This window comes from Denticeps clupeoides, chromosome 3, assembly GCF_900700375.1.
Source record: "Denticeps clupeoides chromosome 3, fDenClu1.1, whole genome shotgun sequence".
Classification (NCBI taxonomy): Eukaryota; Metazoa; Chordata; class Actinopteri; order Clupeiformes; family Denticipitidae; genus Denticeps; species Denticeps clupeoides.
This window is the reverse complement of record NC_041709.1, coordinates 31,923,022-31,938,637: the sequence shown is the minus strand read 5'-3', so window position 1 is coordinate 31,938,637 and position 15,616 is coordinate 31,923,022. Positions and strand designations below refer to the sequence as shown.

Genomic DNA, 15,616 nt, shown 5'->3' with positions numbered 1-15,616 from the left:
TGGCCACCCACTGCCCACAAAAGGTTATGGTTAAATACAGAGGGCACATTTCATTGTGTCACCGTGTTCTGTGCTGTGCTTTACTTCTGGTTGAACCAGAAGACCACAAAGGCACGCTTACTGCCATTGTGTCCCTGAGCAGGACACTTAACCCTGAGTGTCTCCAGGGGGACTGCCCCCCTTGAAGTTATAGTCATTGTGATACCCTGCAGCACAGCACATGGTGACACCACGAAATGTTACTCGAACCGGCAACCTTCTGATTACAGGGCTGTTTCCTTAACCGCTAGGCCACCACTGCCCTTGGTTGTAAGGCGCTCTATATAAGGACATGCTGTAAAAGAAGTTTCTCCTCTACAATATACAGCCAACAGACAAAGTATATCTAAAATAACACTGAACAAGACTCAATGTCTATAATTAAACTTGTTGGGTTGTAGAAATGACAGAGCAGTGCTGACCTGTGGAGAGGTAGTTTCTTATGCTGGAGTAAACGTCCTGACTGGTAAAGCCAGCATTGGTCAAGTCACGAGTGCCCAGGACCTGAACACTAAAAGGGGAGCAGAAATTCATTAACGTCTCACACACACACACACACACCCACACACAAATCTGGCATACCAGTGAACAAAATGTAACGAGAATGTCATCTTTATTTAATTTTTCAGACATTAAATGAGACACAGAAGTAATCATTAACTTAACAGCTTAAATTGTGTCCTTGTGAAATTGACCTTTTATGTGTAACCCCTTTTTTGCCGTAGTTGTTATAATCTACTCTGGAGTTACACTCAGATAGCTTAAACAAACTGAGAACTGGGTCTCCAGCTAGTGATTGCGAATTTTTGGATTTTCCTGTTTATCACGAAAACATAGTGAAAAAAAAAATTATACCAATCAATTACCCAACAAGTGCAGTTATTATCACTGTAAAGGAGGAATTGGGAAAAACCAATCAACATTTATAGATTTTTTTCTTTGACTGGTAAGATTCAGGTAACGAAGTAAACGAAGGGAAGGGAACACATTAGATACCGAAAACTGCTGTAGTCACACCCAGGATTTCTCCCACCCGGTTACACTGAAACAACTCCAATGTCTCTGCACTAATGAGCAATATAACATTTAACTCAAAATGTTACGTCAATTCCGCAAAACCACAAAATCCCCTTTTCTTCCTCTGACCCCCAGAACCAGCCGGAACCAACTCACTCTCCCATCTCTTTTCAATACCCATTGGTCATTATCATCCACAATCCAGAGATAAGTGCAATGACTGGTTTAAGGAAGTACTTTCATGGATAGAAACATGAGCCTGGGAATCCTGGGAAATGGAGTCTACTGCTAGAGCAGAACACAAGAGAGCCCTACGTATGTATAACCTTTCAGACACTCACAACTTCCTAAAAGCGAGGCACTGTGCATTGATGATGATGGAGGGACTGATGAGGTCCTTGTTGAGGAGACCGAGGTACTGAGTGAGACCGAGGTCAAACCACTGATCCACTTCAGCCTGGGTTTGGGCATTGAGTGCCTGCGGCCATACGCATGTCAGAGTCGGCTGCTGCAACGACTTGGGGACTGACTCCTGAAGACAACAGCAGAAAGACGGATGGATGGACGAGTCCAATGTAAATGCATTTCTCTCTGTCCCACACACAGACACACACCGTTTGGAGGAACTGCAGAGTCTGACTGTAGCTGTTGAAGATCTGGCAGAGTTTGGTCTGGTCATCAACAGCTCCTGGTTGTCTGAGGAAGCTGCCAAGGTCAGCAGGCGTCATGGAGTTTATGGTCTAAGAGAGAAAAACATGCCTCAGTAACCCAGGCTGGCCGTGGACCTGGGATGGTGTCCAAACACCCGTTGAGTGCAGTTGTAGAAAGATGGCAGATTGAAGGATTAAAAATGCTGTTTCGGAGGTTACCTCCGTGAATTGGCCGGCAGGTATTAGGGCAAGGAAGGTGGTCAGGCTGGGGAACTGGAAATTCAGGAAAAATGTCTGCAGGAATGTGTAGTAGCTTTGGCCACTGTAGCATCGGAGAGGTGTAGGTCCTAGACACAATTTTGAATACATTTAAAATATTCTGCTCATTTAAAAGACATATAAACAAATGCATGTTTGAAATGACTGATAATAGTGTGGATTTAAGGTGAAGCTCTTTCGAATACCTTGAAGTAAACTGAGGATATCATTATAGATGTTTTTCTGTGTGTCGCTGGAAAGGGTAGACCTGGTGGAGCTCAGCAGCCCCACTCTGTCAAAAATGTGGAAAGGCAGAAGTTAGGCAGGGCAGGGCAGGGCGGGGCAGTAGTGGTATAATGGGTAAGGAAGTGGACTTGTAATCAGAAGGTTGCGGGTCCAAACCACACTCTGCTCCCCACACACTGCACCTTTCATGACTGACCACTAAGGGTGATGGGTTAAACGTACATTTCCTTGTCTCACCGTGTCTTAGGCTGCAGTGTATCACAATGTAAACCACTTCACTTTTTACTTTTACTTAAAATATAAAATATATTACAATATTATTTATTAAATTGTGGAATGATTTATGAACATTTCAATAAACACTAGTTGTCATTCTTACATTGTTATAAAGAATCATTAAATAATAATAACAATTTCTGAAACAAAAAAAAACTAAACCAAAAACACTGATCCTCTATCTAACTGTCTAATTCACTTGTCTTTTTCATCTAATCTAAATACCTTTTGTTACTGTGGTCCCAGCACCCGTGAGGGCCAGAATTCTTGCTTGATGTAGGTACTAAATACTTTGATATAACATACATGTAACGTACGTTTTAAATGGGGCAACTTGCACAATTGGTGGCTGTTTATTTGCCCCACTGCATATAAACCTTGCTGGTGTGAGGGCTCCGATCTGACCTGCATAAGTGTCGAAAAAATGGCCCAAGTAAAAACAAAAAAAAACTTTCCCCCCACTACTGACACTGAACTGCAGGCCAAATGTCAAAATGTTGGTCTTGGCAAGATCTACGAGACGTTTTTTGGACTAGAATAATAAATGAAATTGTAATTTTAGGAATTGCGTGCAACCCGTAATCAGAAGGTTGCGGGTCCAAACCACACTCTGCTCCCCACACGCTGCATGGAGACAAGCCATATGTTCAATCATGTGGGAAGGAAAGCCCCTGGCATGTTATCGCAAACCCCACAAAAAAAAAAATTTGTCCAATTTTCCAACTTTGTTCCCCGTTTTTGGGTGACCCGTAGGTCCCACCGAAGCAACCTAAATGTCAGACCACGCGGAGAAAAAAAATATTCTGTTCTTTGCAAGGGCTTGACCCAAATTTGTGAATAATGCACTTGTTTAAATTGTAGCTTTGTGAGGATTGAATGCATGCATGTACACACTGCTCCAGTGAATGATGTAATTTTGACAGACATTTAGCATCATTAAAAGTTAAAGTTTATGTGATACAACATAAAAAAAGAGAGATAATATAGAATGCAGGCTTACGCATTTTGACAGGTGCTGCATTTTCTGTTTTTGAAAATATTGAAGTAGGGATCAACATTGCTGGGCAAGAGGTCGGGCAGGAGGAAGGTCATACGATTGTCCAGCCATACCAGCACCTCTTCATCGGACACGGTCGGCTGTGAGAGATTTGCCCGCTGGAACACCTGCTGTAGCAGCGCTGAGCGCACTTCTGCCGGAAGTGGCTGAGACGAACAATCATCAGACGTAAAACAGTGAATACCTCCGAGGATTGAAGAAGAATTAGGGGTCAAGGAAGAATTACGCTACCTGGCTGGCTGATGCGAGTGAGTCAAAGAATGCGGCAAACTGGCTGTCCACAACGTACTGCATGAGATTGACGACATCAGCAGCGCTGGTCAGGACCCCGGGAGTGAGGGCCACCTCTGCCAGCTGCTTCACGCTCACATATGACAGGACCTCTGTCTATAAAAAACAAACCAAAGAACTGAATAAGACATTAATTAGGCAGCTGACGCATTTTATGTTGCATGAAATTAAAGGCAAATTTTAAATACCACTGAGAAGCCGCTATTCAGCGACTCCAAGTCGTTCACTGAGGCGAAGCTTGAGAAAGGCCCAAAGTTCAGCTGCAGCCAGTCCGAGGTCAGCTGACCGCCAGCAGTACAGGCTGTTCAGATGGAAACACCCATGGGTCTTCAATTGTTCTCTGTCATGGGGTGTCGTCCATCTTTGTTATAGAAAATGAGTAGAAGGCTCCTACCTGACGTGGCTTTCTGTGAGAGGAAGACTTTGATGAAATCAGTGTAAACTAGGATCTTAGTGGACTGGTCCATCGCAGTGGAACTCTGGCCCAGGGCGTTCACGCTAGAAAACACAGCAGTTCAGAGTAAGAACACAGACACGATAACTTCGCTGCTAACCAAGGTGAAAAAACTTCACGATTCCATCATCACATAAGCTCCCTCAGAATAAACTCCGCATGAACTGAAAAGTTTTCTACATTTATCTGACAAGGCATTAATGCATTCAGAGTTGAGAAGCCAAGAACTAGTTTGGCCAGAAGCATATGAGCCAGATACCCCTCTTTACTGCTTTACTTACACGGCCTGGTAGGTCTGACAGCTGAAGTTCCTGGTGGCCAGACAGGACAGGAACTGCTTGGTGACAAATGGCAGGAACGGCTTTAGTCGTGTCTGGAACCAGAGGTTTACAAAGGCCATGTCTGTTGCTTGGTCCGTGAGGAAGCTGTCAAGGATCACCTCACTGATCATGTTGACAACTTGCGTGACGGACGGGCTGGGTGTCAGACTCTGAGCATGAGATTCACCAGAGTAAGCAGTGGAGGGAAGAGGGACAAGATCCATGAAATAAAACGGGTGTGTTTTACCGTGCTTGTAAAGAGGTCCAGGGCTGGCCCCAGGATGCTGCTGACTTTGGTCATGAACAGCTTCCACGTCTGTTGGGATTGGCTCTCATTGCTGTCCAGCTTGCAGGTAAACAGCGTCGCCAGATCCTCAGCTGTCAATGAAGACAGCTACGCCGAGTAGCAAAGGGGAAAAAAACACTTATCAGTCCACAAATTACAAATTACCATTAATTAAAAAACTGTATCACGTTATGAAAATAGATTTGCTTTAAAACATGTTTGAAATATGCACTGCATACGTAAAGGGAGTGGATGCATTTCTAATATTTGCACCATATCATACGCAGTGCATTTTGACATTAAAGCCTAAACGGGACAGCGAAGTGAAATTTGACTTAAATTAATTATAAAGTTGTGAACAAACCTCTGCACAAGCATACTGTACAATGCTGAAGTCACAGACAGAACCTTGATTGGTGCTCAGGTAGCTCTGGAGGGTGGTGCTGTTTTCAATTAATAAAAAACTCAGATTATAGATATCATTTGCCAGGATTATTGATGAATCATAATGTACAACGTACAGAGACGCAGCGATTAGATGAATTACCTGTCTACATTTGGGCAGATCTCTGTCTCTACAGAGGCCAAAGTATGAGGGAAACTCTATTAGTGAAAAATACACGACTTCAAGACTGTTGGCATGTATCATAGAGTCACACTTACCATTGTATGGAGTGATATTGCACTGGGAAAAAAAGAAGAAGGAGAAACAAAGGATGTGTCAAATGAGGAATCCTGCTTTTCATTTATAGTTGTGTATGATACGGATATGAATATGATGTGAGTCGCTCTGGATAAGAGCATCTGATAAATACTGTAAATGTAAATTTAAATGTAAATGTAAAATGTATGAAAATCTCACCTCTCCAGTATAAATGGTGCAGCCTGAAAGTAAAGGGGTTATATAAGAATATGATTACCTAATATTCATCAATAACTCAGAAAAGAGCAATGCCTTGATACTGTACCTGGTTGGACTCCGTTCAATAGCTCCAATTTTGTGGATGTGATAATTGTCTCCACTGCTACAGACACCACTGGGATGAGGGTGTCCAATCTGTTAAGACTAATGAATAACACGTGTGAGTATGTTCACATAATGTATTGGACTACACCTTAGTGTGAGAAGGTGTAGATAGATTTTACTGTACTTACATAACTTTCAGGGAGGAGCACGAGATGGGTTCCTGTGTCATGAAGAAGTATGGTCATTTTCTTTTTTATATTCATCCAAGATCAGAGAAACCCAAAGAGCACTAAGACACAGTAATGGAAGGGCATCCACTGCACCTGCTGGGTGGTGATCACAAGGAGCTGGAGCACTTCAGGCAGGAGTGGAGATACTGCCAGGAAGTCAAACACTTGGTTGATAATGGCATTGTGGTTTATTGGTAGAGAGAGATTTAGCAGCATCAGATCAACAATCTGCATGGATGAGAGGACGTCCAGGGCTGCCAACTGAAAGGCGAGACATTGCAGACATTTTTTCATTGGAGTCCACAAAGTCACTGGTCTCAGGCTCAGTATTGAAAGTCGTATTATGCTTTTAGGTTTACCGGTTTAAAGTTTGTGTTTACAGCCAGCAGGTCAGAGAGGGACATCAGCGTTGAAAATTCCCCAAAGTTGTTCCATAACCATGTTGCACTATCATTAGAGAGGCAAGATTCTGAGAGAGGAAGAGAAAAGTCACACAGTACATGCGGGATTATTAATATTCGACTGGGTTAACGCATGTAACTCAACAGCTGCAGCCACAAGATATATATTATATATGATCGTAAGTTGTTTAATTCATACAATATTAAACAGTTGGTTGCAAAAGTATTCGGCCTGCTTGAATTTTTCCACATTTTGTCACATTACAGTCACAAACATGAATCTATTTTATTGGAATTCATGTGAAAGACAAATACAAAGTGGTGTACAGTTTAGAAGTGGAACAAAAATCACACATGATTCCAAACATTTCTTACAAATAAATAACTGAAAAGTGGGATGTGCGTAATTATTCAACCCCCTTTGGTCTGAGTGCAGTCAGTTGCCCATAGACGTTGCCTGATGACTGCTAATGACTAAATAGAGTGCTCCTGTGTGTAATCTAATGTCAGTACAAATACAGCTGCTCCGTGACGGCCTCAGAGGTTGTTTAAGAGAATATTGGGGGTTATTGAGAAATTTAAAGCAGGCTTAGGCCCCAAGCCTTGAACATCCCATGGAGCACTGTTCAAGCGATCATTCGGAAATGGAAGGAGTATGGCAAGACAAGGCCGTCCACCTAAACTCACAGGCCAAACAAGGACAGCGCTGATCAGAAATGCAGCCAAGAGTGTTAGAATGGCCCAGTCAAAGTCCACATCTAAATCCAATCGAGAATCTGCGGCAGGATCTGAAAACTGCCGTTCACAAACGCTGTCCATCTAATCTGACTGAGCTGGAGCTGTTTTGCAAAGAAGAATGGGCACGAATTTCAGTCTCTAGATGTGCAAAGCTGGTAGAGACATACCCTAAAAGACTGGCAGCTGTAATTGCAGCAAAAGGTGGTTCTACAAAGTATTGACTCAGGGGGCTGAATAAATACGCACACCCCACTTTTCAGTTATTTATTTGGAATCATGTATATGGTACGATATGGTTTTTGTTCCACTTTGGAATCTCGAGTGTACGCCACTTTGTATTGGTCTTTCACATGGAATTCCAATAAAATAGATTCATCTTTGTGGCTGTAATGTGACAAAATATGGAAAAGTTCAAGGGGGCCGAATACTTTTGCAACCCACTGTATTATATATGATCCTTTACTGTGTCGTACTTGGATTTGCAGTATTGAGGAAAGGGAAAATGAAGTTGTAAAGCACTGATTCATGCTGAGACGTGTCCATGAAGGCAAACTGCTGACTGAAAGCCTGAAGGCTGAAAGCAAAAAATGGACTTTAAAAACAGTTCTATAAACACAAAAAAACTTAAATTGAATATTTACTGGCTTGAACCTTGATGAAAATGATTACAATTAGTATTTGTGAATGTGTAATTGAATTGCCATTGTGTACATACACATGCAGATAGGCTGCACATGTGAGGTTCTTGCTGCTCAGGCACTGCAGGAAATCAGTTGACGCTGAAGACAAAAATGGCCTCAGAATTCCTCCAAACCACTTCGAAACAAAGTCAACATCATTCAGCTGGTCTGGCCTGAACTGGTCCAGTCTTATTTCCATAAGCACATCCAGAATGTTGGACACAGAGGGTCCACTAATGTTGTCAGACTGTAAAAAAAAACAAAGGGAATAATAAGAATATGTTCATATTTCCTGCAGAGTTTCATCAGTTTAAGCAACTCCCACCTGGTTGGAAAGCGTCTGAAGCGCATTGTTGAGGATGGCTGAGGTATCGGTGAGGAGCAGCTTCCAGGTCTCTTTTGAGTATGTTTGTGCAGTGGGCAGCTTGCACTGAAGTAAAGTGACCAGCTGGTTGGATGTCATGTTCAGTAGCTTCACCAAAAAAAAAAACAAAAAAAAAATGCATATTGTAATCCTGATTGAAAGTAAAACCAAATGTAAACCATGGACGGTTGATTCTTTCATACATACTGAAGCACAGGCGTATTCTGGGATGCTGAAATTGCACAGATCTGTGGCGATCCCTGTGTCCAGATGTTGCTCCAGGGAGGTACTGCAACCACAGACGTGCAAATTGGTGCTAAAACATGTATGAAGTCTGCTAATGGACCTTGAACAGATTACAAATATTCATACCTGTTCACTCCATCACATACAGATGAGGCTGAAAAAGTCATAAAGAACGAGTTTGCATGGATGATAACTTAAACTTTATTTAATATAAAAAAATAAAAAAAAATCTCAGGTGTACCATTATACGGAGTGGATGGGCACTAAAAATAAAAAACAGGGAACAGAATAGTTTAAAATATTGCTTTTGAAGATTTTTTAATGGATTATATATCTGATTTGAACTCACCTCCTTTGTCATTGGGAAAAGAGTACAACCTGTGTGACAAAAATGGGAAATATCAGATGAACTAGTGCATATGTGATTGGTATTTAAGAATAATAATGTAGGTTGTTGTTGTCATCGCCTTATTGCTAATGTATATTAATTGAATTCACCATGTGGCGCTGCATCGACGAGGTCATAAATGCTCGCCCAGATAACTGGCTCCAGTGTCCCAGGTGATGACATGAGGAAGTCGTTTAGTCTCGTGAAACTGTTTTATGCAATTAAACAAAGTGATTAATGCATTTCATCTCGGTCTCTGTCCTTTTGTGTGTCTTCATCAGCTTGTATTGACTTGTCTCACTTCACTATTTTATTGTCATACATCTGGACATGATGGCTGATGGTATATCTTGTATGCATGGCTTGCCTGCTCTATCCTCCCATCATGTACAATGGTGGCATTACATGCAACAGTACAACTAACAGCAGCTTTGACTTACACGGTCTGCAAAGACTCACATCCCAGAGGATTCTGAAAGCAGCAGAAAACGTTTCAATTTTGCGCAGAGAAAATAATGCATTGAAATGGTGACTCTGAACATGTATTCACCAGTCTTGAAAGAACGACCAGGCTGTGTAAGAATTCTGACAGCCCCCTCTGCAGAGGTGAGTCTACCAGGTAGTCAAACACACCGTTGATGACAGTTGAATTGCTGGAGGGCAGAGCGACCAGCTCAGCCATCTGCTGTGCAGACAACTGACCCAGAACCTCCAACTGCGAGAAGAAGAAGGAAAACTATTCACAATCACGTTGGCGTATTCGTGTGAAGACAAGTCATCCAATAGAAAATAAGCAAACAATAAGTAGAATATTTAGTATTGGTCGTACACTGAAGAACACAGACTTACTGGACGGAACTGGGGGTTCACTGAGATCAGCTCCGAGATTAGAACCAGCTCAGAATAACTTCCGAAATCGTCCTGCAGCCACTGTGAACTGTTGCTCGATATGCAGGCTGATTGAGGAGAGCATGAACATACGCGGAATCAGCAAAAAAAACCCCAAAAAAACAAGGATAGTCGCAGAGTTCAGAGTGTGAATTTACTCGAAGAGTTGGAGAGGAAGGGTAGCATGAAGTCTGTCACCACCAGCCCTCTCCTGGCTTCTTCCATCTGGACGAAGTAGCTGCTGAACTGCTCCACTCTGTGTAATACACCAGACAGGAGTTATGCTGGTGCCAGCGCCTTACATTAGAAGTGGACGATGGAGCACGCACATGAGCTGGTAGGCGTCACAGCTGAGGCTCTTTGCGCTGAGGCATTTCAGGAAGATCCCCGACATGGACGGCAAGAATGGCCTCAGTAGGTGACCGAACCAGGTGCTGATGAACTCCACGTCCAGCAGCTCCTGAGGTGTGAAGTCCACACGCATTTCGCTTATCACGTCAAGGACGTTGGACACTGTGGGGCCACTGAAGGTCACGGACTGCAGAAGACGGAAAAGAGATTGGTAGCGGGACAGTTCAGAATCAGTACGTTGATATATTGGCATGTTCAGAGGCCCTGGTCTGATCACCCTCAGCCACTGAACGGCTCAACGAATGGGAAAGTGCCTGTCTCATGAAGGCCCATCGTAAATGTATCAACAACATGGCAGCGTATAATAAAGAGGCATATTACTGTATAATAAAGAGTTGCCCAGCGTCCTGGTTGCAAGGTTGTAAAAAATTACCATGTTCGACAGCAATAGCAGGGCATCGTCTAGAACTGCGGAGGCTTTTGTGAGGAGCAGCTTCCAGGTCCCCCGAGCGTATGTGACACTGCTGGACAGCTGGCAGTTCAGAATGCTGCTCAGATTACCTGCCGTCAGTCCTGTCAACTTCAGAATGAATATATATATATATATATATATAAATCAACAGTGCGGATGCTTAGAAATCGGATAAAAAAAGCGGAAAAGTTGTGACAGGTCAAACCTCAGCACAAGCAATTTGTGGCAAAGTGGAGTTGCAGAGGGACTGAGTTCCACTCCCAGACAGGAGAGATGAGCTGACGGGGGCAAGTTAAGATAATGACAGTTCATAAAATAAAGTGTTGCACTATTTACCTGACAGACTGCACAGATGTTACCTGTCCACGCCATCACACATCTGTGTTTCTGTAAAAAAAACACAAGGAAATGTATAAAAAATGATGTATTATGAGTGCTGGAGAAATGTTTCTGGATGTCAGCTCTTGCCTTACAAATCCCTCCCCATACCGCCACGGTATTGTGGGTAAGGGTGAGGGTGACATTACTAAAGAAAAGAAAAAGCAACTTACCATTAACCGCAAAGAGTGGGCACTGTAAAAGAAGCATTATGGCCACATTCAGCACTTTAAAATCAATATTTAAATTACAAATATCCTTAAAAGGGGTTCTTCTCTTACACTTCCAGCGTCAGGCAGGCAAACTGTGCAAATGAAAGAACACAATGAATATCATATTAATCATTGCCAAAAGGAAATAACCGAAAGTTCTTGCTAAATTTGACACTATTACCTGTAGGAGCATTCAGCATCAGGTTGTCTAGCACTTCCCAGACTTGAGGCTCCATCTCATGCGGAAGGATGGATACTGCCTGGTACAGCCTCTCAAATCTGTATAAAAATTCAATATTTATAATATTTTACAGAATACACCTCTGGAAGGAGAGAAGAAAAACCAGCTACAGCACTTACATGACTTTGTAGTTGTCACATTTTATCACAACCTTCAAAAAAGAAACGAGTGTTAGGCCGGATATTGTACGCATGAAAAGGAGAGGTTGCATTGGGCAACACACTGCCACACCCTCAGTGTGGCCCGAATTTCTCTCTGTCATTTTCCTGTCATTTTTTTGTATGAAATTCCAATGAAAGTGATCTCGGTCTTTACCATGTACAATTCTCACCATGGCGGTGGCTGCCTAGTTGGTAGCACACTCCCCTATGAACCACAAGGTCACAGGTTCAAAGCCTACTTACCACCATCGTGTCCCTGAATATGACACTTGAAAATCATAATGACGTCTGAAAACTGCTGTAAATGTAAAATTCTTATGATAAGAACAGATTTACACGAACATAATGACTGTGTGCTATTGACATTTGTCTCCTGTGGTGGCACCCAGATATGAATAATGTAGTTGTACCTGCTTGGCAAGCAGAAGCAGGCGCTGCAATGCCTCAGGAAGCCCTTTTGTCACCGGCGCCTCCACCAGGATATCGAACACTCTGTTAATGACGTCTTCATCTGGAGCTTTTGGAAGAGGCAGGGCCAGCACCTCGGCGAGCTGTTCCGGAGCGAGCTGGTCCAGGACCTCGGCCTGGGAAACAGAGAAAAGAGTATGGAGCAATCTTCCGAGTTGTATTTCATTTACTCTTTGAACATATAGTTTTTTTTCCCATGGTAGCGGTAGATTGGGCATGAGGGTGGTCAATATAATACCGGTTTGAAGAAGCTGTTGACAGCGAGGACATCCTGGAGTGACACCAGCACTGAGAATGAGCCAAAGTTATCGGAGAGCCAATTTGCGCTGTCGTTGGACGAACAGGCACCATCTGAAAACCGAGGGTTTAAAACATGACATCAGCAACGTGTTTCAAGCGGAAACAAAAGCATGGTCTGCATGGTGTCCATGCTCCAGCCTTGTACCCGAGTTTCTTAAGAAGGGCACGATGAAATAATTGAGAACAGTCTCCCTCTCCATCTCGTCCATAGACGGCTCCTGAAGGCTGAATTCGTGGACGCTGGGGAGACAACGAATGTGCCATGAGATGTGACGAATTCCTGAGGTCGATGAATGTGAAGCGAGGTCAATGCTGGACCTACATGTACTGGAACGTGGCGCAGCTGAGGTTGTGGTTGGAGATGCAAAACAGGAGAGCTCCTGAGGCAGCCGGCAGAAACGGCCTCAGGCTGTCGTTGAAGAGAGCTTGAACGAAGCGCAGATCGCCCCACTTATCAGGGCTCAACCTGTCCAGCAGTACCTCCCCAAGAACCTCTAGGACTTCAGATGCAGTGGCGCTCGTGGCATTCTATGGCCAAAACCGATACAAGTTAAACACATCTAAATAGGTTGGATGTGATCATTATGGAGGTGATGGACAGAGACAGCAAGTTCTGTTCCCACCTCGACAGAGACCCCTTGGGCGAATTCGATCAAAGCTTCATCCAGAACTGCAGAGACTTTAAAGAACAGCAGCTTCCAGATGTCCTTCGAGTAGACAGTGTTGCTGGACAGCTGACATCTCAGGAGCCACACCAAATGTTCAGAAGTGAATCCTTTCAGCTAAATCAATCAACAAATCAATCATGTATCTGCGGAATGATACACCCCCGCATGTGGTCCAGTCAGAAACAGTGTGTTCATTTTCCTTCTTGTGGCGAATACGGAACTGCTGAGTGCTGGTAGCGGGCCCAGTTCACAACCCAGAAAAGGAAAAAGGAGACCTTTTGTGAAGAAAAGGCAAAGAGGTCTAAAAGAGGACGAGGGGAGGCGGAAGAGAAGAGGAGAAGCAACACAAATCCTACATTTTCTATATTAGAAAGTCTGAAGAACTTGCAAGGTTGCAATTTTTATAAAGATATACCGCAACTTCCAGTTCTAAGTGGTTTGAATTTTTGTGTAACATTTTTGGGGGCGAGTCTGACCGAGCTGGAGACGCTTACCGCAGAGCATGCGTACTGATTCAAGCTGACGTTGCAGGGAATGTCGGTCGGCTGCCCGGCAGACAGGTAAGAGTCCAGGGAATCGCTGCGGACACGTAAACACAAAACCCGTCCTTTTAGTCAGGCGCGACTTCCCGGCAGTCGCGGCGGAGACGTACCGGCGTTGCTGCCTACCTGCTGACCCCATCACAAATGGCAGTCACTGCGAAAAAGAGGTTAACAGACAATGTAAAACAATAGTAAACTAGAAATTTCTTTCATTTTCAGTGGGAACATACCGTTGATCTTTGTGACGGGACACTGAAAAATGAGCAATAAACAATGGTCATGCTCTTATTACACGTCATGTTCTTATTATACAGAGAAACAAACTTACCAAAGGTGGTGACGGTAATATACAGTCTGTTAAAAGGGAAATGAAATTTACAGTACTTGTTAAACAAAGACAATGAACAAGGTTGATTTGAATATTTTTATGGTAAATAAGGCACCTGCTGTGACACCGCTCTTGAGATTTGCTGTGGCTGCATAGATCATCTCATTCATGCCATATGGCACAAACGAAAGGGCTTCATAAAGCTTCTCAAATCTTAAAAAAAAAAAAAAAAACAATCAGCCACTTCTGCTTGTCTGAGAATAAAAGATAAATGATTAGTTTCATCCTCTTAAACATTCTACTTACAACATTTGGAGGGTCACACAGGTCACAGCATTCTATTAAAGAAATAAAAATAGAGTCCTTAAATAACACAGTAAATTCTGGTCTTTTTTTAATGTAAGTATGAGGAATTACAAAGTCAACCAAAACTGACATGTAAACTCATTTTGGGCCATTCTTTTCCAGACTGTTTTACACCACAGAACAAAACTGACGGCTCAAAATCATGAACGTGAAAAGTGAAAGTGAGGTGAAACACTGCAGCACAGCACATGGTGACACAAGGAACACCCTTGGTCAGCAGTGGGCAGCCATGACAGGCGCCCGGGGAGCAGTGTGAGGGGACGGCGCTTTGCTCAGTGGCACCTTGGCAGTTTGGGATTCGAACCGGCAACCATCCTATTATGGGGATTGATCTTTTCTCCCCTTTACTCCTCTACCGCATCGCCCTTGCCTGTCTTCTGTTTGCCTCTGATGTTACCGACCACCTGCCACCAGACTGAACTAACCGCGTGGTGCCCTGTACTGTTCCCCTGCACCCAAGCATTCCCCCACCATAGCCCACACCCTTCCACCCATGGTCTTCCTGCTTCCCCCAACATATCCAACATGTTGGCAAATGCGCCCTCTGGCCCTCCCCTCCTGACTATTCCATATTCGAGGCTTTTCAAAGCAGTGAACTTTCGCTGTGGTGACAGCATTTCAATATCTTCTTGCTTCTCTCAAGCACTCTCAGGTTTCCAATAGTCCTCAAAGGACCTTTCTTCTCATGTCAAGAAGCTGATGACAGTCATGAAAATACGGCCACGGTCTCCAGAGACTCCACAGAGTAGGTGAAACTAAATTTCTGACTGGTAGAGTCCTCCTCTGAGCGATAAGCAGTCCCACCCATTTCATGAGGGCATGGGACACAACAGGGACTTCTCTTAAGGTAAGTTACCAACACAGGTAGGGGCAGTGGTGGCCTGGCAGGTAAGGAAGCGGCCCTGTAATCAGAAGGTTTCTGTGTTTGAATCCTGCACCTCAAGATGCCATTGAGGAACCGTGCCCACACACTTCACCAAGGCCGAACATTACGATTGATTTGTTAAATCCGACTGCTTACTTTCAGATGACTGTCAAGGGCCAGAAACAGAAAGTGGGTTTATGTTGAATCGGGAGGGATGTGGTGCCATTTGCTGACACTTCAACAGTACACTTACCTCTTCTGAGAACTGGACAAGGTATGTCAGAAATTCCGAGAATCTCTGCTCCACTGGGGCTTTCAACAGTTGATCAAAGACTGAATTTATGATCACATCCACTCCTATGGCATAAGGCAGAGGCTGGGACACCAGCTCCGCCTTCTGTTGGGGAGAGAGGACCTCCAAAGCAGCCAGCTGAAAACGGGAACGCCATCAATCTCAATCAATGAGAT

At 43.6% G+C, this 15,616-nt stretch overlaps 1 protein-coding gene across 4 annotated transcripts in view; it reads right to left on the bottom strand.

The window, feature by feature from the left end:
• Positions 1–15,616, bottom strand: part of mslnb (mesothelin b) — a 46,291-nt gene that overhangs the window by 9,675 nt on the left and 21,000 nt on the right. For all 4 annotated transcript variants that reach the window (XM_028971959.1, XM_028971960.1, XM_028971958.1 and 1 more), the window contains 51 exons: positions 15,402–15,578; positions 14,224–14,255; positions 14,033–14,130; positions 13,918–13,943; positions 13,820–13,841; positions 13,716–13,743; positions 13,542–13,626; positions 13,003–13,161; positions 12,702–12,907; positions 12,525–12,619; positions 12,318–12,430; positions 12,022–12,195; positions 11,570–11,601; positions 11,391–11,488; positions 11,279–11,301; positions 11,171–11,192; positions 10,979–11,006; positions 10,825–10,897; positions 10,581–10,727; positions 10,126–10,334; positions 9,955–10,052; positions 9,758–9,864; positions 9,459–9,623; positions 9,349–9,380; positions 9,019–9,116; positions 8,870–8,898; positions 8,762–8,783; positions 8,647–8,674; positions 8,482–8,563; positions 8,236–8,382; positions 7,946–8,157; positions 7,704–7,804; positions 6,451–6,560; positions 6,185–6,352; positions 6,050–6,081; positions 5,863–5,960; positions 5,757–5,779; positions 5,558–5,579; positions 5,442–5,469; positions 5,259–5,337; positions 4,856–5,002; positions 4,570–4,778; positions 4,229–4,332; positions 4,023–4,135; positions 3,775–3,930; positions 3,487–3,689; positions 2,171–2,256; positions 1,926–2,053; positions 1,671–1,796; positions 1,398–1,588; positions 462–550 (listed from right to left, as the gene is read on the bottom strand). In XM_028971959.1, the coding sequence (XP_028827792.1) occupies positions 462–550; positions 1,398–1,588; positions 1,671–1,796; positions 1,926–2,053; positions 2,171–2,256; positions 3,487–3,689; positions 3,775–3,930; positions 4,023–4,135; positions 4,229–4,332; positions 4,570–4,778; positions 4,856–5,002; positions 5,259–5,337; positions 5,442–5,469; positions 5,558–5,579; positions 5,757–5,779; positions 5,863–5,960; positions 6,050–6,081; positions 6,185–6,352; positions 6,451–6,560; positions 7,704–7,804; positions 7,946–8,157; positions 8,236–8,382; positions 8,482–8,563; positions 8,647–8,674; positions 8,762–8,783; positions 8,870–8,898; positions 9,019–9,116; positions 9,349–9,380; positions 9,459–9,623; positions 9,758–9,864; positions 9,955–10,052; positions 10,126–10,334; positions 10,581–10,727; positions 10,825–10,897; positions 10,979–11,006; positions 11,171–11,192; positions 11,279–11,301; positions 11,391–11,488; positions 11,570–11,601; positions 12,022–12,195; positions 12,318–12,430; positions 12,525–12,619; positions 12,702–12,907; positions 13,003–13,161; positions 13,542–13,626; positions 13,716–13,743; positions 13,820–13,841; positions 13,918–13,943; positions 14,033–14,130; positions 14,224–14,255; positions 15,402–15,578 (5,080 nt within the window). The remainder of the gene's footprint in view (positions 1–461; positions 551–1,397; positions 1,589–1,670; positions 1,797–1,925; positions 2,054–2,170; positions 2,257–3,486; positions 3,690–3,774; positions 3,931–4,022; positions 4,136–4,228; positions 4,333–4,569; positions 4,779–4,855; positions 5,003–5,258; positions 5,338–5,441; positions 5,470–5,557; positions 5,580–5,756; positions 5,780–5,862; positions 5,961–6,049; positions 6,082–6,184; positions 6,353–6,450; positions 6,561–7,703; positions 7,805–7,945; positions 8,158–8,235; positions 8,383–8,481; positions 8,564–8,646; positions 8,675–8,761; positions 8,784–8,869; positions 8,899–9,018; positions 9,117–9,348; positions 9,381–9,458; positions 9,624–9,757; positions 9,865–9,954; positions 10,053–10,125; positions 10,335–10,580; positions 10,728–10,824; positions 10,898–10,978; positions 11,007–11,170; positions 11,193–11,278; positions 11,302–11,390; positions 11,489–11,569; positions 11,602–12,021; positions 12,196–12,317; positions 12,431–12,524; positions 12,620–12,701; positions 12,908–13,002; positions 13,162–13,541; positions 13,627–13,715; positions 13,744–13,819; positions 13,842–13,917; positions 13,944–14,032; positions 14,131–14,223; positions 14,256–15,401; positions 15,579–15,616) is intronic.